The sequence below is a fragment of the Vipera ursinii genome (genome assembly GCF_947247035.1).
Source record: "Vipera ursinii genome assembly, chromosome: 4".
Lineage (NCBI taxonomy): Eukaryota > Metazoa > Chordata > Lepidosauria > Squamata > Viperidae > Vipera > Vipera ursinii.
Genome location: NC_139514.1, coordinates 119,351,269 through 119,373,397, shown reverse-complemented (window position 1 = coordinate 119,373,397; position 22,129 = coordinate 119,351,269). Strand labels below are relative to the sequence as shown.

General features: G+C 41.6%; 1 protein-coding gene across 2 annotated transcripts in view; it reads right to left on the bottom strand.

The window, feature by feature from the left end:
• TSC22D1 (TSC22 domain family member 1) overlaps nt 1–22,129 on the bottom strand; it is a 58,158-nt gene that overhangs the window by 31,791 nt on the left and 4,238 nt on the right. The window contains exon 2 of one of the 2 annotated variants that reach the window (XM_083362312.1): nt 21,784–22,086. The exons of the other annotated variant lie outside the window; for it this stretch is intronic. Coding sequence (XP_083218438.1) covers nt 21,906–22,086 — 181 coding nt within the window. The 3' untranslated portion in view covers nt 21,784–21,905. Of the gene's footprint in view, nt 1–21,783; nt 22,087–22,129 lie in introns of those variants that run through there. 2 annotated transcript variants of the gene reach the window in all.

The following is a 22,129-nucleotide window of genomic DNA, read 5'->3' as shown; positions in this document are numbered from 1 at the left end:
TTAAAAAAAAGTTCAATAGGACATGGAGTAACTTGCCAAAAGACACTGGGTTTGACCAGCGACAGTCCAGATATTGTCAACCCTATTGCCATAAAGAAGCAGGAGTCAAGCTATTCTCCAAAGCGCCCGAAGGCAGGACAAGAAGCAACGGATGGAAACTAATCCAGGAGAGAAGCAACCTGGAACTGAGGAGAAATTTTTATGACAGTCAGAACAATTAACCAGTGGAACAACCTGCCTCCAGAAGCTGTGAATGCTCCAACACTGGAAGTTTTTAAAGAAAAGATTAGACAACCGTTTGTCTGAAATGGTACAGGGTTTCCTGCCTGAGCAGGGGGCTGGACTAGATGACCTCCAAGGTCCCTTCCAACTCTGTTTTTTTGTTATGGTCAAGCCACTACAACCGTATGGATTATTGAGGGCCTGCATCTGAGTGTTGACTTTACTCCTTCAGGCAGTTTCCTGATAAGTACTGATATCTTGACCTTGCACTGAATTTTACAACTGAAACTGCCAGTAGCAGTTTGCTTGTGTAATAAATAGCCCAGATCAAAACTGGTATTTGCAATGCCTGGACCAGATCCAGCAACTATGGTTAATTAGTTACTGGACCCAAATCAAGAGTGGTTCAAATGCATTTACAATTATTCTAATCAGCTGATGAAGTCGGGATCTTGGAGGAGATCTCTCTCATGATGTTTACTAGAGCTGTCGGCATTCATCAAAAGTAAATAGAACTGCCCCAACCGGTCAACCAGGTTTACTGATAAGCAGCTTTGTTTTCATTCCCCCCCCTCTCTTGTTTGTATTATCAAGTTAACCAGTGTTTGATGTTATGAGCCAGCCAAAGCTTAAGTGGACTCTGTGACAAAATCTGTTTTAAGTGAGATACATCTCACAAAAGCTGACACTTTCAACTGCATGTATTAATCAGAAAAGGTGCTACCGGATTTCTGGTTTTTTCACCCTAAACTAACAGAGCTCTCCTCCTACTCAGCATCCCAACAAAGGGATGATTAATTTAACTCTGAAATAAGAGGTGCCTCTACTATATTTCTGTTAAATCACTGGTTGAAATGCTGAAGGGAAGTTGTCCTAAGACTGATCCATAGAACATAGAATAATAGAGTTGGAAGGGACCTTGGAGGTCTTCTAGTCCAACCCCTGCTTGAGCAGGAGACTATATCATTTCTGACAAATGGTTGTCCAGTCTCTTCTTAAAAACCTCCAGTGATGGAGCACCCACAATTTCCGGTGGCAAGCTGTTCCACTGGTTGATTGTCCTCACTGTCAGGAAGTTTCTCCTTAATTCCAGGTTGCTTCTCTCCTTGGTTAGTTTCCATCCGTTGTTTTTCATCTTGTCTTTTGGTGCTTTGGAAAATAGGTTGACCCCCTCTTCTTCAGGGCAGCCCCTCAAATATTGAAAGACTACTATCATGTCACCCCTCATCCTTCTTCTCTTCATTAAACTAGACATACCCAATTCCTGCAACCCTTCTTTGTACATTTTAAACGCTGTTATATATGTATAACATGTACAGTACATTTTTTGTATGTAAAATTAGATTATATATGGAAATCACATGACTCTGGGACACTGCAACAGTCTTAAGTACATGTCAGTTGCCAAGCGCTGAATTTCAATCATGTGGCCGTGGGGATGCTGTAACAGTTGCAAAAGTGAAAAACAGCCATAAGTCATTTTTATAAGTTTTGTAAGTTTCAGCATGATTTTCCTCCAACAAAAAAGCTACACCAGTAATTCAAGTATAATAAGGAACCATCATACGTGTGTAACTAACTTACCATGTAGCTGCTTCATCTACCTGTTGTCAAGATAAAGAGGCGTAAAATTTAAAACATTTACAGAAATCTTTTGCTGTTCCTTATTGTACGAGGGATACCAAAGCTAAAAATGCAAGCCTACTAAAGCAGACAAGATGTTTAGAAGGGCAATTTTGTTGTGTGTCTTGCGTCAGATTGTTGGCAAAGCTAACCAGAATGGGTTGAAAATGCCAACGCTAACACATCTCCTTGGAAAGCTGCAGCCAAAACTCCTAACTCAGGACTTTTGGCTGCCCAACAGTCATTATACTGAATGCCACTGGTGTTGTATTTATACACATCCCGCAAGTCCATTAGTCAAGAGAGGCTTTAAGCAGCTAAAGATCGTGTTGAATGAAGACGGCAAGGATTATTATGGCCCATCCTCTGGAAGACTCAACTTAGTTATACATGCCAAGAAAGCAGAATTCAACCTGACATTGTAATTACTTCTGTGGTTACCAACCTGGAAACTAGAGTGACTTATTGAATTGCTGGCAAAACACTATCATATCCAAGGTCACTTGGTTTGGGGGGAAAAACCAAATTGACAATATTGTCATTTCCTTTCCTTTCTGGATGATCTGTCCCTTGCCCTGGATAGTTTCCAAAAGTTTCTTTCACGCTCCACTACTGATGAGATACTCACACAATTTCTACCAGATAATATAATATATGAGTGTTTTTTGATACACCTGTCGGCCCAAATATGGGAAGAAGAAATCTATATATCTATATAACTATATAGATATCTATCTATATTTATATTTATATTTATATCTATATTTCTATATCTATATCACAATCTGTAGAAATTGTGTGACTATCTCATCATATCTATATATCTATATATACATCTATATAATCATCTATATATGCATCTATGGATAGATAGATAGATAGATAGATAGATAGATAGATAGATAGATAGATAGTTATCCAAAGGTATCTTAAGAAGGTAACCTTGGAAAGAAGAATTGACCAATGAAATCTATTCCCTTTCTTTCCCCCCCAAAGCCTGAATTTGCAACTTTTTCAATAGAAATAGGCAGAAATAAAGCAGAACATCCCACCCGAGTCCTCATATAGACTCACACACATACAAATTACAAATTTACTCAATACAGTTTATGTAACAAGTGGAAAACAGGGAGGACTAGAGATTTTGAGATTCCTCCAACGCTGAGTTCATGCTGCTATTACATTTTTCTCAAGCACGGCCATTTCCAGCCCAGATTAACAACCACATTACTGTTGCTAAGCGAGACTTTTGTTGAGTGAGTTTTGCCCCATTTTATGACCTCTCCTGCACAGTTCTTAAGAGAAACACTGCAGTGGTTAAGTTAGTAACCTGGTTGTTAAGTGAATCTGCCCCCGCCCCCATTGACTTAGTTTGTCAGAAGGTCGCAAAAGGGGATTGTGTGACCTCAAGACACTGCGACCGTCATAAACATGGGTCAATTGCCAAGTGTCTGAATTTTGATCATGTGAGCACAGGGATGCTGCAATGGGTCATGTGTGAAAAACGATCGTGTCACTTTTTTTCAGGGCCGTTGTAACTTTGGGTGGTCACTAAGTGAACCGCTGTAAGTTGAGGACTGTATCGAAGTCAGGATAGCCAAAGTATTCTGTGCAATATGTTATCCTCCTTTCCAGGGGATAAAATAAAATATAGACCCACCTAACTCAAGTCCTTAGAACAGGGGTCTTCAAACTTGGCCCTTTTATGACTGGTGGACTTCAACTCCCATAATTCCTCAGCCAGGCACACGTGCCTGGCTGAGGAATTCTGGGAGTTGAAGTCCACCAGTCATAAAAGGGCCAAGTTTGAAGGCCCCCCCCTGCCTTAGACAATTACAAAGTTGAATTGCTAAAGTTGAAACTGGCACCAGAGATCCGTTCTGGTTTCAGATGGGATTGCGTGTAATTCTGTGGCTGGTTTCTGAGACTGTTCAGGACATTTTGATACTACATATGTGAAACAGAATCAGCACTTGCTGGTAGTAAGTCAAGGGGTACCTGTATACTCTAATTTATCTCAGAGATTGCTTCAAAAGTCTGGAGAAACCCCAGCTTGAACTGCTCCTTGTAGAAGGAACGGGTGGGGTTTAAATTTGCACATGAATTATTCAACGGAATTAACACCTTGGAACCAAATGTTTCTCACGCTATTTAAATCATTTCACAGACACATCTTAAAAAAAAAAAAAACAACTATGTTGCCTATAGATTCAGTCCAGGATGGACAAAATCGGTTCTTCCTTTATTTTTAATTTTTCTAAAATAATGTTAAGCCTCCACTTCCATTTATGTTAAATAACTGCAGAATCTCCTTTCCGAAGCAAAGTAAAGCAAGGGTATTTTAAGCAGTTTTTAATTAACATTCTCTGAAAAGAAAACTAATTATCTTCCATGGTTAATTTGCAAAATGCAAATGAAGTTGCACAGTTGCATGAGCCAGTCAAAAGGCATATTTAGTTTAGCTTCATCAGCTGCACTGCAATTACTGGGTGGGAAGCCTGCAGACGTTGCAAAGATGACAGAGCACTCTCCACATATTCTCAGAACTTATCAAAAGACTTTCAGCCACAAAAATACACAAATCAATATTTCACACACAAATATAGCCTCCATTACTGACAATCAGCATAGGAATATGACTGGATTGACTCAGAGAAGAAACTAACTTGCCTTCACAAATTGCTCTTTTGGAGAGAAATTAAAAACTATGTCAATTATGTTGAGCTTAAAAGATTATTTGGTTCTTCAGCTATGCCTGATGCTCTTGCTGTTCTAACATCCAATAATTCATAAATAATGAAATTTATTTTGGGTTCTGAAAAGATTATTTGGTTCTTCAGCTATGCCTGATGCTCTTGCTGTTCTAACATCCAATAATTCATAAATAATGTCATTTATTTGGGGTTCTGAAAAGATTATTTGGTTCTTCAGCTATGCCTGATGCTCTTGCTGTTCTAACATCCAATAATTCATAAATAATGTCAATTATTTTGAGCTTAAAAATTATTTGGTTCTTCAGCTATGCCTGATGCTCTTGCTGTTCTAACATCCAATAATTCATAAATAATGTCATCTATTTGGGGTTCTGAAAAGATTATTCGGTTCTTCAGCTATGCCTGATGCTCTTGCTGTTCTAACATCCAATAATTCATGTCCTCAAAGGGATAGCCATTCTGAATCTTTTTTTTTATTTTGAGATACAGAAGAGGGGGGTCAATCTGTTCTCCAGAGCACCTCAAGGCAGGACAAGAAACAATGGACACTAACCAAGGAGAGAAGCAACCTGGAATTAAGGAGAAACTTCCTAACAGTGAGGACAATTAACCAGTGGAACTGCTTGCCAGCAGAAATTGTGGGTGCTCCAACACTGGAGGTTTTCAAGACTTTAAAGAAGAGATTGGACAACTATTTGTCCAGAATAATTGTGGCTCCTGATTGACCAGGAGGGTGGACTAGATCACTAGAAGATCTCCAAGGTCCCTTCCAATCCTATTATTCTTTATTTTATGTTCTATGAGATGTCTCAAAACAACAAGCTTTGTCTCATAGTTCCATTGAAGCCGAAAATATAAGCAAAATCCTGTCCAATTATTTTATCTCCATTCTTCAAACTGAATTCTGCCTGTTCTTTGTATCTCTAGCTCTCCAGTCGCCTTTTGACGTTACTATTCTATGGAGAACTCAAGATACAGCGAGCGAGAAGTACTTCTTTCTTTAACCATAATTTTTTTTTTAAAAAAAAAGCATCTTCAAATATTCATCAAGGCCCTGTTAATTTTAGCCAGATGGTACACAACCATGTAAAAGAGAATAATTATCTTAATTAACACCTTAGCGGCCAAGGCACAAATAAGATTCTTGTGCTGAACGAAGACTACATTTTGAAAATGGCACGGTGACACTTCATAAAACAATTTGCTTCAAACATGTCGAGTTCTCCAGCAGCACTTATAATTTGCGAACAGTAAATGTTACAAGGCCTAATTGGAACATCAGAATCTTCTCAAAAGTGTCTGCACCGGCAATATACCCTGAGCAAATTAAGCCACGGCTAGACGCGTAATTTCGAAACAATTAAAAGTGGTGTTTCCATGGATATATTAATCCCTCCAAACCACTCAGCTAAAATCATTCCAGACTCTTAAGACAAGAATGCTGTTCTTAAATTAAAAGATTAATCTCTGTAGGCCAAAAGGCTTTAAAACTATTTAGACATACAGATAGTCCTGGACTTACGGCAGTTCATTTACTGACCGTTCAAAGTTAGAACGACATTGGGGGAAAAAGGGACTTATGACCATTTTTTTTCACACTGATGACCGTTGCAGCATCTCCGTGGTCACGTGATCGGAATTTGGAGGCTTGGCAACTGGCATGTACTTATGACGGTTTCTGTATCCCTTTTGCGACCTTCTGACAAGTCAATGGGGAAGCCAGATTCACTTAACAACCGTGTTACTAACTTACCAACTGCAGAGAGTCGCTTAACAACCGTGGCAAGGAAGGTTATAAAATGGGGCAAAACTCACTTCACAAATGTCTTGCTTAGCAACGGAAAATTTGGGCTCAACTGTGGTCGTACGTCAAGGACTATCTGTAGTTCTCGAGTTACGACCAAACTAGAATTTCCTTTGCTAAGCAAGGGATTTGTTAAGTATGTTTTTGCCCAAGTTTAAAACTGGTGGGGGTTTTGGCCATGGTTGTTAAGTGTGAATCACGTGGTCATTAAGCAAATCGAGATTCCCCAATTGACGTTGCTTGCCAGAAGCCGGTTGGGAACTCAGCAAAAGACAATCGCACGACCCAGGGAAGCTGCAATGATTGTGAATACACACTGTTCGCCAAGCGCCAAAATTTTGTTCCAATGACCATGGGGAATGTTGTGACGGTCGCAAGTGCGAGGACCAGTGGTAAGTCGCTTTTTTCAGTACTGTTGCAACTTGAACCAACGCTTGTAATTCGAAGACTGCTAGTACAGTTCATATTTAAATATAATATCCTCTGACTTGTCTGCAATATATTCCAGTTCTAGAGATATAAAAAGCTTTTTAAACTTTTTTTGAGCCGCAATATTTTTGGCCAACTTTGCTCCAAGTTATCTAGATGGAGATCGCTCGTGAGAATGTTTTTATTATTTTGTTTAATAGAGCGCAGAAAATTGTACAAGATGGCCAAGTTTTGTTTCTCTCAACAAAATATTGCCGATGATGATGATGATGATAATGATAATAACAATAAAGTCAGAAGGTACTTTGGAGGTCATCTAGTCCAACCCCCTGCTCAGGCAGGAAACTCTATACCATTTTAGACAAATATGCCTCAAAGTTGCTGGAACCCCAGAGTCGTATTGTAGAAGGCTGCAATATGGGGGTCAAACAAATGAGTATATCTCCTCAAGTACTGCATCGGCAAACATAACACTTTACCAATGTTCATTGGGGGACATGTGTGCATGTTCACACTAAATTTCACCAAAATCTGTGATGGTCGAGCAGGACCCCTCCCCAGACCACTTGACATGGAATGACCCAGAAAGCAATCGCGGTGCTCCACAAAATCGAGAAGGGCGATGGCAGCTCAACGGTAATTCCAGAGAGATGCATTCCTGGTCCTGAAAAAGCTTTTGCAAGGTAATTGCCTTAATATTTTATGAGGCGAGAAGATTCTTTTCTTCCTTCTCACTTGCACTCTTAAAGTGGCACCATTTCTTAAAGAGAATCCTAAGGCTTCAAGAGAGCAAGGGTTCCAGATCCGAAGGATTCACGTCCCAAAATCTCAAGAAACACAGGGACCACATCATAGCATTTGCACGCACCAGTCAACTGACCCAAGACAGGCAGGAAATGTCTTAAAAAGCCATGGGAGAATTGGAGAAGATCAGGGGTCTTCCAACGTGGTCCTTGTATGACTTGTGGGCTTCAACTCCCAGAATTCCTAAGCCAACCTCCATTTTGTTTGTTAGATTTAAGACAGGGGTCTTCCAACTTGGCCCTTGTATGAATTGTGGGCTTCATCTCCCAGAATTCCTCAGACAACCGCCATTTTGTTTATTAGAATTAAGACAGGGGTCTTCCAACCTGGCCCTTTTATGACTTGTGGACTTCAACTTCCAGAATTCCTCAGCCAGCCTCCATTTTGTTAGATTTAAGACAGGGGTCTTCCAACTTGGCCCTTTTATGACTTGTGGACTTCAACTCCCAGAATTCCTCAGCCAACCTCCATTTTGTTTATTAGAATTAAGACAGGGGTCTTCCAACTTGGCCCTTTTATGAGTTGTGGACTTCAACTCCCAGAATTCCTCAGCCAGGCACACGTGCCTGGCTGAGGAATTCTGGGAGTTGAAGTCCACAACTCATAAAAGGGCCAAGTTGGAAGACCCCTGGAGAAGAGCTTCTTTCTTAAGAGTTTCCAGGGACAAAATAAGGTGATTTAAAATTAGATCCTCACTCAGTCGCTCCCAAAACGGAGATGAAATAAAGAACCATACCTTTTAATTTGCTTGCTCTTCTATAATATGATCAATGTTTCAGACATCCATTGATTAGAACAAATGGCAAGGCTGATTAGCTCTTAAGAATTAGGAATGCATTTTTAACATAAAACCAAAAAATTAATTTAAAAAAAAGCTGGGCTACAACAAAAGGAAGAACCAGTAGATGGCAGCAAAGGGTTAATGTTTTGGTATCTCTGTGCTGCCATCTAATGATGGTTTCAATTTCTGCAACCAGAAATATGGTAACTTTACCTTAAGGGCCCAAATAATCTGGTTTGTAAGTGATAAACTGAGTTAAGCTTTGTTCCGCCAAAGTTTCTATTTCAAACCATGGTCTCAGGTTGGTTTATAAGCTCTGGTTTGATTCTGGTGTGTTGCCTGTTCCAAACTAGACCTCTAATCAACCCTACATCTTTAAAATGTGGGAAGAATCCAGAGAGATAAATATTTTGGGGAATATTTAAAGGCAGAATATTATATTTCCCCAAAGGACCTTAAAGGCAGAAACCCAAGTCTCTCTGCCCCAAACGGAAACCAGGTCTGCAGAAATGCAGATGTGATAATCTTGTCAGAAAGATTGGAGCCAGGAAGCTGGGATTAGAAAGACAAAGACCCCTAGAATCAACAATCCCTCACACCAATTAATCCAACACAGGACATAGCCATCAGCCACAGCCCCAGGGAAGCGGGATGTGACCTTTGGGACATAATAGGATTAACCCACCACCATCAGAATACCAAAAGGGCACACTCAGACCGAGGTCAAAGTTCCTGCCATAGGAACCACTCCAAACAAAAGCCCAAGAAGGTATAAAAACCCACCACTCTCCACTACGTGTGGTCAGTTTTTTCCAGAGCCATCTTTCTGTCTGGTTATCCTCTTCCATAAACTGCAAGCAGTCTCCATTTTGTTTATTCACGGCTTGGACTGGACCCTGATGAAGATTTTTCTTTCAACAAAAACATACTTGTTTGTGCTACCTTGTTTCCATAGTTGTTCTGGAGTCACAAATTGCTCATGAACTTAGATGACTTCCCCAAAGTCTTATCTCGCGGCTTGCCCAAAAAGCAGAACATTTCACGGAGGGAAAGGAGTGAAGATCAGAAAAAAACACAATCCCACGTGAAACCCAACGAACCAACCCACGTCTGCTCCTTCCTCTGCAACCTCTACCTTGCATCAAATCACAAATCTTACGAATGACACCTGGAAACGTATCCACCATAAAAAAAAAAAGAAAAAGAAAGAAGGCAAACCCCTACACAAACACACAGGCCCAAATCACCACAATTTACACAACTGTCGTAAATAGGAGCCAGTTGCCAAGTGTCTCAGTTTTGATCACACGACCACGGGGATGCTACCAACAGTTGTGTGAAAAATGGCCCCGAGTCTCTTTCTTTCGGTGCCGTCGTTATCTTTGAACGGTCGCAAAATGAACAGTCCCAAGTTGAAGAAAACCTGTAATGTGGAGTCACCATTTCCTTGGCTTGCCTTCTTTGCTTTCCAATAAACTCTTCGGATGTTCCAACCGCCACGAAGACCTTAGGAATTTCTTCTGAAGACTGTTTACAGACCAGGGTGACATGGGACATCTCCCTACACTAGCAAGGTCTTTCGATTCCTTTCCTTGAGGAAAAGGGAGCGAACAGACTCTCTCAATGAGGTAAAGACACCAATGAAGGCCTTCCTGTCTCAGGAGAGGCGATGGCGGGGTCTTGACAGGAACCCGGGGAGCTAAGTTTCATGCAAGAAGCTCTTGTCAGAGAAAGGCCAGCAATAAGATAAATTAGCGGCACTTCCAGAGACGGCATCTGAAAGGCGAGGAGGCCATCCTTGCCGATGGCTCCAGCTTTGGGTTTGAAACATCTGCCTCTTGCAAAAAGGACACTCTTCGCCATTTCAAGTCCAAAGTTTTCCTTACTCTCCCGTTACTGCGAGGGATGAAAGACACCCACACACAAACGCAAATAGATCTCCATTTTAAAAAACAACAACAACAACCTGGAGCAATTCTAGTTTTGGGAGAAATTGGAATTTTTGTGGACTGTGCATCTTTGCCTGGGAGAATAAGGCAAAACCTATTGCATAAAGTAAGGAGATTCACCACAAAGCCCGTGCATTTGAGGTAGTCGCTGATCCGTTTCGCTTTCTCACCCCTTGGGGAAAGACCTTTGAGAGGGTTGGCAAATCTTCCTGTAGGCTTCTCAGGGGTGAGCCCTTAATTTCAGTGAGGATTAAAGGAATTGTTGAGATCTTCCCTTTTGTGTAGATTCCCTGCCTTCTGTAAGGGAAGGAAGGAGAGGAGGAGGAGGAGGAGGAGGAGGAGGAGGAGGAGGAGGAGGAGGAGGAGGAGGAGGAGGAAGTAGAAGAGGAGGAGGAGAGAGGAGCAGGAGGAAGAGGTAGAGGAGGAGCAGGAGCAGGAGGAAGAAATAGGAGAAGAGTTAGGAGGAGGAGGAAGAGGAATTATGTCACTCAAAGACCTGTTATTCCAGGACTTTTGGGGAGACCACCGTCTCTAGGAAGAAGGAAGAGTCCTCAAAAATAAAGAGGATCCCAATACTTTCCTGAGGGACATTGATTTCTTCCACTACAGTTGCAAGATACTCAATTGAGCAAAACTTAAGTTATATTTCAAGGAATCTCAAGCCACTAGAATATTAAGTCTAAAAGTAAAGGTAAAGGTTCACCCGCACATGCGTGCTAGTCGTTTCCAACTCTAGGGGCCGGTGCTCATCTCCCTTTCAAAGCCGAAGAGCCAGCGCTTGTCCGAGGACGTCTCCGTGGTCATGTGGCCGGCATGACTAGACGCCAAAGGTGCACGGAACGCTGTTACCTTCCCACCGGAGTGGTCCCTATTTTTCTACTTGCATTTTTGCGTGCTTTCGAACTGCTAGGTTGGCAGAAGCTGGGACGAGTAACAGGCGCTCACTCTGTTATGCAGCACTCGGGATTCAACCCGCCAAACTGCCAACCTTCTGATCGACAAGCTCAGTGTTCTAACCCACTGAGCCACTGTGTCCCTTATATTAAGCCTATTATGACCCAAAAGGCAGCTTTGGGGGAGACAAACCTAATTAGCAGGTTTGCCCCTTGACATTCACAAGACACCACCCAAACCTAAGGCTATGAATGATCGAGGCCCGCACGAGAAACCACGATGGACCCCAGTGCTTTTCTACTACGTATTTCATGAAATGAGGGATGACTCCATACAGCCCAAACATGAATTGAAATCGGAAATGACTATACACCTTACGAGCCCAGAGAGCATAAAAAAGATGGGACTGGATTCCATTGAGTGTTTCATATCTATAATAGATTACAACCTGGCTCTTTTGTGCTTTGCTTGAGGTGCTGTGCAAATCCATCTTTTATGTCATAACACTGTAAACAAGCCGGACGATTGCAGCCTGTAAAACCAGCCACAATTATAAAATCCTGACTTAGCAGAATACCCAAATCTAGCTAGTGGCATGAGGCAGCTTCGCACGTGGGATGGATGTTTACAACTGAGAAACAAGATGATGGTGTTTGATGATGCTACGGCCATAATGTGGTTTATTTTGTCTTCTGCTTGGCGTAATGCACGAAGGCGCCCATCGTGGTTTCGCACCGTATGTTAACCAGGCGATTTTCCCATCTCCGCAATATCCTAATACAGGCTAGTCCTTAACTCAAGACCACAGCGGAGTCCAAACATTTTTCTTGGCTAAGCAAGAGTTGTTAAGTGAATCGCTGCAGCTGTTCAGTTAGTGACTCGGTTGTTGAGTGTGAGTGTGGCTTCCCCCGTGGATTTTGCAGGACGCAAAAAGAGATCGTGTGACCCCCCGGGACGGACACTAAAACCGTCAGAAATAGGAGCTATTTGCCAAGTGTCTGAATTTTGATCATGTGACCCTGGGGATGCTGCAACGGTCGTTAAGTGTGGAAAACGGTCATAACTCACTTTTTTTCAGAGCCGTTATTGACTTTGAATGGCCATTAAATGTACTGTTGCAAGTTGAGGACTGCCTGTGCTTTAATAAGGTGTTTCCCAACCTTGGGCAACCTGGAAGATGTAGGGGCTTCATCTCCCAGAATTCCACCTCCCCCCAACATGAAGGCTGGGGAATTCTGGGAGCTGAAGTCCACAGATCTCCAAGGGGCCACAGCTGGCAAGCACTGCTGTAATAGATGCCCTGAACCCCACAACAGAGGTTATGTTTGAAGGAAGAGTTTGTTTGTGGCGGGGATGAAACCTATATGTTTACCTTGAGCACTTTGATGGCCAAAGTGCAAAGCAAAGAGTACTACTAGATACAAGATAAATAATATAAATAATGGGAGAAAAAAGGTAGAACAACAACATGGAGAACTCAACGCCCAGAAGAGTGTGAACTCTCAAGTTTTGAAAAAGCTGATCTGCAAGTACTCTCCAGATCAGGGGTCTTCAAACTTGGCCCTTTTATTATTATTTTTTGTTTTATGTTAAAAATGCATTCCTAATTCTTCAGAGCTAATCAGCCTTGCCATTTGTTCTAATCAATGGATGTCTGAAACATTGATCATATTATAGAAGAGCAAGCAAATTAAAAGGTATGGTTCTTTATTTCATCTCCGTTTTGGGAGCGACTGAGTGAGGATCTAATTTTAAATCACCTTATTTTGTCCCTGGAAACTCTTAAGAAAGAAGCTCTTCTCCAGGGGTCTTCCAACCTGGCCCTTTTATGAGTTGTGGACTTTTAACTCCCAGAATTCCTCAGCAAGGCAAATGCCTGGCTGAGGAATTCTGGGAGTTGAAGTCCACAAGTCGTAAAAGGGCCAGGTTGGAAGACCCCTGTCTTAAATCTAAAAAACAAAATGGAGGTTGGCTGAGGAATTCTGGGAGTTGAAGTCCACCAGTCATAAAAGGACCAAGTTGGAAGACCCCTGTCTTAAATCTAAAAAACAAAATGGAAGTTGGCTGAGGAATTCTGGGAGTTGAAGTCCACAAGTCGTAAAAGGGCCAGGTTGGAAGACCCCTGTCTTAAATCTAAAAAACAAAATGGAGGTTGGCTGAGGAATTCTGGGAGTTGAAGTCCACCAGTCATAAAAGGGCCAAGTTGGAAAACCCCTGTCTTAATTCTAATAAAAATGGAGGTTGGCTGAGGAATTCTGGGAGTTGAAGTCCACAACTCATAAAAGGGCCAGGTTCGAAGACCCCTGTCTTAAATCTAACAAACAAAATGGAAGTTGGCTGAGGAATTCTGGGAGTTGAAGTCCACAACTCATAAAAGGGCCAGGTTGGAAGACCCCTGTCTTAAATCTAACAAACAAAATGGAGGTTGGCTGAGGAATTCTGGGAGTTGAAGTCCACCAGTCGTAAAAGGGCCAAGTTGGAAGACCCCTGCTCTAGATACCTGAGTATCATCCACACACAAAAAGTGTAGGAGGTCCTCCACCTCTCCTGCATATAGTCCATCAGCTCCAAGCCCATCTGTGTCCTGTTCAAACGCTGCCCAGACTTGTATGACTCAATTTCATTCCAAAAATAATCTGGGGCCTCTTTCCCTCCAGATAAGCTGCTCCTCTCTTTATTCATGACAGGCCCCAATTTAGTACTACAATCATCCAGACCACAAATAATAGCAAGCAATACCCTAATCAAGGAACTACCAGTTCAAGAAAACAATCAAGCAGTAAACAACCACCTAATCAAGGAACTACCCAGAGAAAAACAACACATCCCACCAGCAAGGTGGTAGGGCAAGCTACAGAACAAAAACAGAGGGCAATCCCCACTCTCTTCCAGCACTGATGATGTTACCTACTTGGGTCACGAAACGTCTGCAAGAAAACCACCCAGCTCAGAGAGCACCAAGGACCCCACAGTCCTCCTCTTCCTCTTCCTCCCCCTCCTCCTCTTCCCCCTCCTCCTCCTCTCTGCAAATGCCACTCCCTTCTAGCCCTGATGATGTTACCTAGTTTCGGTAATGAAACATCTGCAAGAAAACCACCAAGCTCAGAGAGCACCAAGGACCCCACCTTGGGACCTGGTCATTAAATAGATAAATCAGGACAACTCAGGACATACTACTAACATGCCCCGTGCAACACTTTACATTTCAGCTGTAAAGTTAATACTAAAATTCACAAGGTTACTGTTGAGTGCCTAAAAGTAGGCAATTTTGCTATAAAATTTTATTTTGTTTAGGGTCACACAGCTGCGTTAGATCCAGCTGGTGTATGAAGAATAGAACAGAACAGAATAGAAGGAATGAAGTATGGTATGGTATGGTATGGTATGGTATGGAATAGAATAGAACAGAACAGAACAGAATATGGAATAAATAAAATATGGAATGGAACAGAATATGGAATGGAATACAGTAGGGTAGGGTAGGGTAGGGTAAGGTAGGGTAGGGCAGGGTAGGATAGAATATGGAATAAATAGAATATGGAATGGAATGGAATGGAATGGAATGGAATGGAATGGAATAGAATAGAATAGAATAGAATAGAATAGAATAGAATAGAATAGAATAGAATAGAATAGAAAATATGGAATAAGAATAGAATGGAATGGAATGGAATGGAATAGAATAGAATAGAATAGAATAGAATAGAATAGAATAGAATAGAATAGAATAGAATAGAATAGAATAGAATAGAATAGAATAGAATAGAATAGAATAGAATAGAATAGAATAGAATAGAATAGAACTAGAAAATCATAGAATAGAATAGAATAGAATAGAATAGAACAGAACTAGAAAATCATAGAATAGAATAGAATAGAATAGAATAGAATAGAATAGAATAGAATAGAATAGAATAGAATAGAATAGAATAGAATAGAATAGAATAGAATAGAATAGAATAGAATAGAAATAGGAAATAGGGGATGGGATGGGATGGGATAGGACAGGACAGGACAGAACAGAACACAACAGAACAGAATAGCAGAGTTTGAAGGGACCTTGGAGGTCTTCTAGTCCAGCCCCCTGCTCAGGCAGGAGAACCTACACCATCTCAGACAGGTGAATGTCTAGTCTCTTCTTTAAAATCTCCAGAGATGGAGCACCCACAATTTCTGGGGGTAAGCTGTTCCACTGGTTGATTGTCTGAAGAAAAAGCCAAATTAAAGACTATTTAAGATTGAGTCAACCAATGCTCCTTTTTAAAATTGTGTTAATGTATAATTCCGGACAAGAAAATCCTACGCTGATTTCAAGTAAATCCATAGCGGTATGTTTCTAAGATTATGAGAGAGTAACTAACCATAACTCTTGGGAGTTAAATGCCAAACTATGCATATAAGTAACTGGAAAATCCAGTTTCCATCCGCCCCATCATTACTTCAAGGACGTAGAAGTTAATAATTGCTAATAATTATTGTCATGCACAAAAACTGCCTTGCTGTGTTTTAAATCAGCACTAAGTGCATTTATCACTTTCCTATATTCTTATATGGTCTCATCACAGCAGTGAACCAATTAAAAACAGGGCTCCAGGATACGTACTCAGCGAATTCAGTATTAGGAACTATAACAAAAAGGGGTGGAAAAAAGCATTATCCAAATATATAGTATGAAATATGGGTTAGGATTTTGATCTCTGAAGGTAGTCCTCGCATTATGGTGATAATGGAGCCTGCCCATCCCGGTCGTAACTTGTGATGATGGTAAAGTAGGTCACCTCATATAAAGGTAAAGGTAAAGGTTCCCCCGCACATGCGTGCTAGTCGTTTCCGACTCTAGGGGCCGGTGCTCATCTCCGTTTCAAAGCCGAAGAGCCAGCGCTTGTCCGAGGACGTCTCCGTGGTCATGTGGCCGGCATGACTAGACGCCAAAGGCGCACGGAGCACTGTTACCTTCCCACCGTAGTGGTCCCTGTTTTTTCTACTTGCATTTTTACGTGCTTTCGAACTGCTAGGTTGGCAGGAGCTGGGACGAGTAACAGGCGCTCACTCTGCTACGCGGCACTCAGGATTCGACCCGCCAAACTGCTGACCATCTGATCGACAAGCTCAGCATCCTAACCCACTGAGCCACTGCGTCCCTCATCAACTCATATACTGACCCCATTTTAAGACCTTTTTAGAGCTGGTCATTAGTCGCGGTTTGTCAGGGGCAACGTTTTTTTGCCGAAAATTGGGAGCAAATGCAGTGTTTGGCAAAACCGTTGTAAAACAGAGTCACGTGACCCCTGGATGCTGCGATCAGGACCTGGTTGTCTAGTGACTGAAGTGTGGTCATGTAATCCAAGGGTTCCCCCCACCACAGAACTGTGAATCCAGATCATAAATACCCCCCCACACACGGATCTGCCAGAACTTTGAACAGTTTGTTAAGTGGACGTAAGTTGAGGACTACCTGTATCTCAAAAAAGTAGGGAAAGAAGCAGCAAAAAAAAAAAAACAACCAAAACCCAAATACAGTTAGTCCTTGACTTACAAGTTTGTAAAGTGGCCGTTCGAAGTTCCACAACACTGAAAAAAGTGACTTATGACCGTTTTCGGCCTTACGACACGTGCAGAATAAGGAGAAATGTTCTTTAAGTGGCAGCTGGTCGAGATTCACAAAGCCATTTTTCTTCTCAGTTAGCCAAAGAATTCCAGGCAATGGATCTGCCACAAAGAAGAACGGTTGCGGGACTTGGGCTTTGTCTAGTCTAGTGAAAAGGAGGACTGGGGGAGATACGGTAGCAGTCCTCCAATATCTCAGGGGCTGCCCCAAAGAAGAGGGAGTCAAGCTATTCTCCAAAGCACCTGAAGGCAGGACAAGAAGCAACGGATGAAAACTGACCAAGGAGAGAAGCAACCTAGAACTAAGGAGAAACTTCCTGACAATTAGAACAATTAACCAGTGGAACAGAAGTTGCCTCCAGAAGTGGTGAATGCTCCAACACTGGAAGTTTTTAAGAAGAGACTGGACAGCCATTTGCCTGAAATGGTACAGGGTCTATTGCCTGAGCAGGGGGTTCGACTAGATGACCTCCAAGATCCCTTCCAACTTTATTATCATCATCATCATCATCATTATTATTATTATTATTATTATTATTATTATTATTATTATTATTATTATTATTATTATTATTATTATTATTATTATATTAACCTGCCTCCAGAAGCAGTGAATGCTCCAACACTGGAAGTCTTTAAGAAGAGACTGGACAGCCATTTGTCTGAAATGGTGTAGGGTTTCCTGCCTGAGCAGGGGGTTGGACTAGATGACCTCCAAGGTCCCAACTCTGTTATTCTGACTCCTTCAACATGAAACTAATCCAGAAGCCATGCTTATTTCTTCCCTTCCCTTCCCTCCTTTTCCACCTGCAGGCTTAATGCTCCGTAATGTTACACAAAAGGCTGCATTGCCAGTGAGGCATTCCTGAATAATTCAGATGGAGCAGAGATCCCGCATACTGTGGCCGGCGTCAGTAACATAAGGCGAATCTTACCTCTTACAGGGAGCTACCATCTGGCTGTTAAGGTACAAAATATGAATTTGTTTCAAAAGCCAAAGAAACATTTCAGAAACTCGCATTTCAGGACTTTTATATCCTTGGTCTATTTAAAGCAAGGTCACATCCAGTGTTGACATATGTCCTCAGGTCTGCAGAGGTTTGTCTCTGAATCTGAGACACAATTTAATTATTCGTACCCAAAAGAGCCAGTTTGCTCATCTAATCATCTGGGCATGTAGTAAATTGCATGCTGTTGACATCAGTAAAATTCTCAAATTTGCAAAGCCTGGTTGTCTCCCTCGATTCGTTATTTTATTTCATTCCTCCCCCCCCCATTATTTCTTTTAAAACTGCTTGTGGTGACTCAGTTTTGAAAGCTAAAAGCAATTGAAAAGACAGGTAAAAACACAAATAAAAATGTCTCCTGCCCACGTGCTTCTGAAGGATGAGTCAGGAGAGGAACGCGAGAGGTGCTAATAAACATCTGACTATCAAGGGCATCAGGAAGAACGACCAGTTAAGACCACAAAGCTTTTATGAAATATAAATGGGTAAGTCTGTGCCTCAGACTGGTTTGAATGCTAAACAAAAAAAACAACAGAACAGAATAGAATAACAGAGTTGGAAGGGACCTTGGAGGTCATCTAGTCCAACCCCCTGCTCAGGCTCTTCTTAAAAACTTCCAGTGTTGGAGCATTCACCGCTTCTGGAGAAAATCTTATATGACCTTTCCTATTTTGCCATTTTGCCTAAAAGCAGTTCCTTAAAAGTATTGAAAAGTTATTGCAAGAAATGAAACAAACAGAAATAAAAACATCCACTGGTATTAATAATCTGGAGGATCAGGCCAAAATAACAGGTTATTTTACAAGTTGAAGGCCAAGAAGTAGACTGGATTCAATTAATGCACTGTATATGAAAAAGAAATATGGTTTTTCTCTTATTTCTTTAACATAAGGTACCGGATGAGGTAACTAGTTTTGTATCATTGAGAGAGAATTAACAAGTAAGATAGGCAGATTAACAACCATCTTGCTCATTTAAAAAAAATGCAAACAAAAAAGGGCGATTTTTGCCTAGTTTCAAAAGCAGCCTGAGTGTTATAGACCAGGGGTAGGCAACCTCGGCTGTTTTTTGACTCATGGACTTCAACTCCCAGAATTCCTGAGCCAGGCGGGCTCAGGAATTCTGGGAGTTGAAGTCCATGAGTCATGAAACAGCCGAGGTTGCCTACCCCTGGTATAGACCCAACTCAGACTATAAAAGGACACATTAATTATAATGTTAATATAAGTATAATATTCACACTTCTGTAGGCCCAAATTTACCAAGTCACGTGAACCTCATCAATTGAAGTTTATTTAATAATTTATTTAAGCATGGCTATTAAATATGAAGTGGTATGCTGAAAAAGGATTCCGCTACTATTCATTTGCCCAATAAAATGAAAACAGAACCTGGAGATGAAAATTCTAATTTTGTAAAACAGAGATAAGCAGTGTTCTCGATTCCGCCAACTAATCTTTCATCCTCATTGTATCAAAAAGGGAAATTGTTACAAAATTTGTGTTAAAAGTTATGTTACAGAAGTTTGTCAAAACTCTCCCATTTTGTCTGAAACTTGTTTGCAAAGTCTGGATACAAAATTTTTGCATCCTTGACCTAAAGTAACCAAAACTTTCAGATTTATTTTTCCCCCTTCTTTTTATTCAACTCAAATTAGCTACTTTTCAATCTACTTGGGGAAGAATCTAATCGACAAGCGTAAACCACTACAAAAACGTTATTGTCCAGGTTGCCTTTTTAATTAAGTCCTATTATTCTCCAAGCATATTTAGGTCAATATGGTCCTACACCAACATTCCTAAAAAAAATAATCCAGTTTCCTTTTTTTCCCCTCTCCAAAGTGGAATTGCCAACTAATCTGGTTTCTCTGCAAGACTTCAGGAAGTAGAAAATCACAAGTCATTTAAAATCAAGCTGCATGACCCTGCTCAGTTAAGGCAGAAGGAGAATTGTAGAGTTGGAAAGGATCTCAACAGCATCGCATCCAACTCTCTGGAAAATGAAGGAAAACCAAATGAATTATCCTGCTTCTTCCTAAAAGCTTCCTCAGATAGGGAACTTCTGAATGTCAGAAAAAATCGGTTTACGTCAGCCTCAGAGCGCCGTGGTAAATATCTTCCACAAAATATGGTCCAATTTACAGTTGCTTTAAACAGTCCAGGACTCTTTCAAAGGCTGTTAGAGAACCAAAGTATTTTGTTTGCGGTATCGAGCACAGTGTAGCAAAATTGTATTATTGTATTATTCTATTGGGAAGTAGAAAAATAAATCAGCAGATTGGTCCGCAAAACACCCAGAAAAGCAATCTTCTTGATAACACCAGCAACAGCTCTCTTCATTGTTTGGACTACAAATTTTTATCACTGTCAAGAGAGAATCCATAATTCTCTCAAGGACGGCTAGCTTGAAAAGAACCAAAACTTTTGTCCAAATGTAGAACATGGAATCCTAGGGCTGGAGAGGACCTCAGAGGTCTTCTATAGTCAAGCCCCCTACTCAAGACCTTATACCAGGGGTCTTCAAACTTGGCTACTTTAAGACTTGTGGACTTCAACTCCCAGAATTCCTCAGCCACCGTGCCACGCGGGCTGAGGGATTCTGGGTGCTGAAGTCCACAAGTCATCAAAGGGCCAAGCTTGAAGACCCACCCCCCTGCCTTATGCCATCCCAGGTTGCTTATTTTTGAAAACCTCCACTACTTCAGTACTTACCATTCCTCTTGGACATTTGCAACTGGAATCATATAAAGGGAGACCTGGAAATACGTTTGGGATTAAGGAGATGGTTCAGCCTTATTATTTCAACCTCTTTTATCACCCAGGAGGGAGAGCGGGCGAATTCATTTTGCGTCCACAAGTTAGATGGAAAGAGAGAATAGAAAAGGAACCGTGAAATCAGTGAGGGCCCCCCCCCGCCCCAATTAATCTGACCCGGCTCTTTTAGAATTTGGGGTGAAGCTATCTCACAGAGGCTGCAGGAAGAAGATCTGGGCAAAAAAAACAGAGAGATTCTGAAGATTTATATGGGTAGTCCTCGACTTACAACGGTTCATTTAATGGCTGTTCGAAGTTACGATGACACCGGAAAAAGTGAGTTGAGACCGGGCTTCATCCTTACGACCGTTAGAGCATTCCCCATGGTCGTGCGATCAAAATTGGCAAGTGGCATGTACGTATGACAGCTGCAGTGTCCTGGGATCACGTGATCACCATTGTTGACCTTCCCAGACAAACAAAGTCAATGGGGGAAAGCTGGATTCACTTAATGACTGCATGATTCACTTAACAACTGGGGTGACTTAATAACAGTGGCAAACAGGTCGTAAAATGAGGCGCAACTCAACAACTATGCCTCACGTGGCAACAGAAATCTGGGGCTCAATTCTGGATGTTAAGTTGAGGGCTACCTGTACAGGCTCTGAAACCACCTGTTTCATGAACAGACTCCAAGAGTGCACAGCTGATTTACTTCATCTTTACTTCTGGAAGGAAGGAAACGTGGTTGGAGGAAAGAAATGAAAAATAAGGCAATTGTAAGCCAGCTAGGCGGCCTCACCTTTTTTGCTAGTGACTGAATCAAAGCCATGGCTATCAACCCGTGCAAATTCACCAAGGCATGTCTTATTGCGAAGCACCTTCTCTAGGAACCCTAACTCTGCCTCCTCGGTGAGTTTGCACACAGCTAACACAAAGTACAGACTTAAATCAACTCTGCCCAAGCTGGTGGCTTCCCAGAGGCCTTGGGAGACGCATCGACAATGCAGCAAACACACACCATGCTCCTTCCCAAGCACGCTTTCTGCTTCAAATCTGAATATACTGCAGGTCCCTATTTGGCAATAGGTCAAGCCCAGAGATTCAGTGTAATAATGCACCCATAAGATGCTGGAATCTGATTGTGGAGATCGTTTCTGCCAGGGGTGTTTTTGGGGTGCAACCTTAAACCAACACATACCAACTTACTACATACCAACTCTTCCCTAGAAACTCAATGGGTATCAGAAACGGGCATCTGTCTTGATCCAGCCCACCGTAGGGTGGGTTGTTTTAAGAATAAAAGGGTGATTTCCAGTTATGAGCTCAGAGAAAAAGTGGAATGGTGATACAAATAATAAAAAGGGTAAAGAGATTTCGGGTCTCGTAGGCCACTGGCTTCTGTGCAGAAGGAAGAGAATAAGCAAGACCTAAAATTTTTTTCCCACTTTCTAATGTTACAGAACAACAGGATCCATAAATGAATGGATGCACCCATTCTGAATGTGTCGGCCACAAGAAAAATGGTGAAATTATCAATAG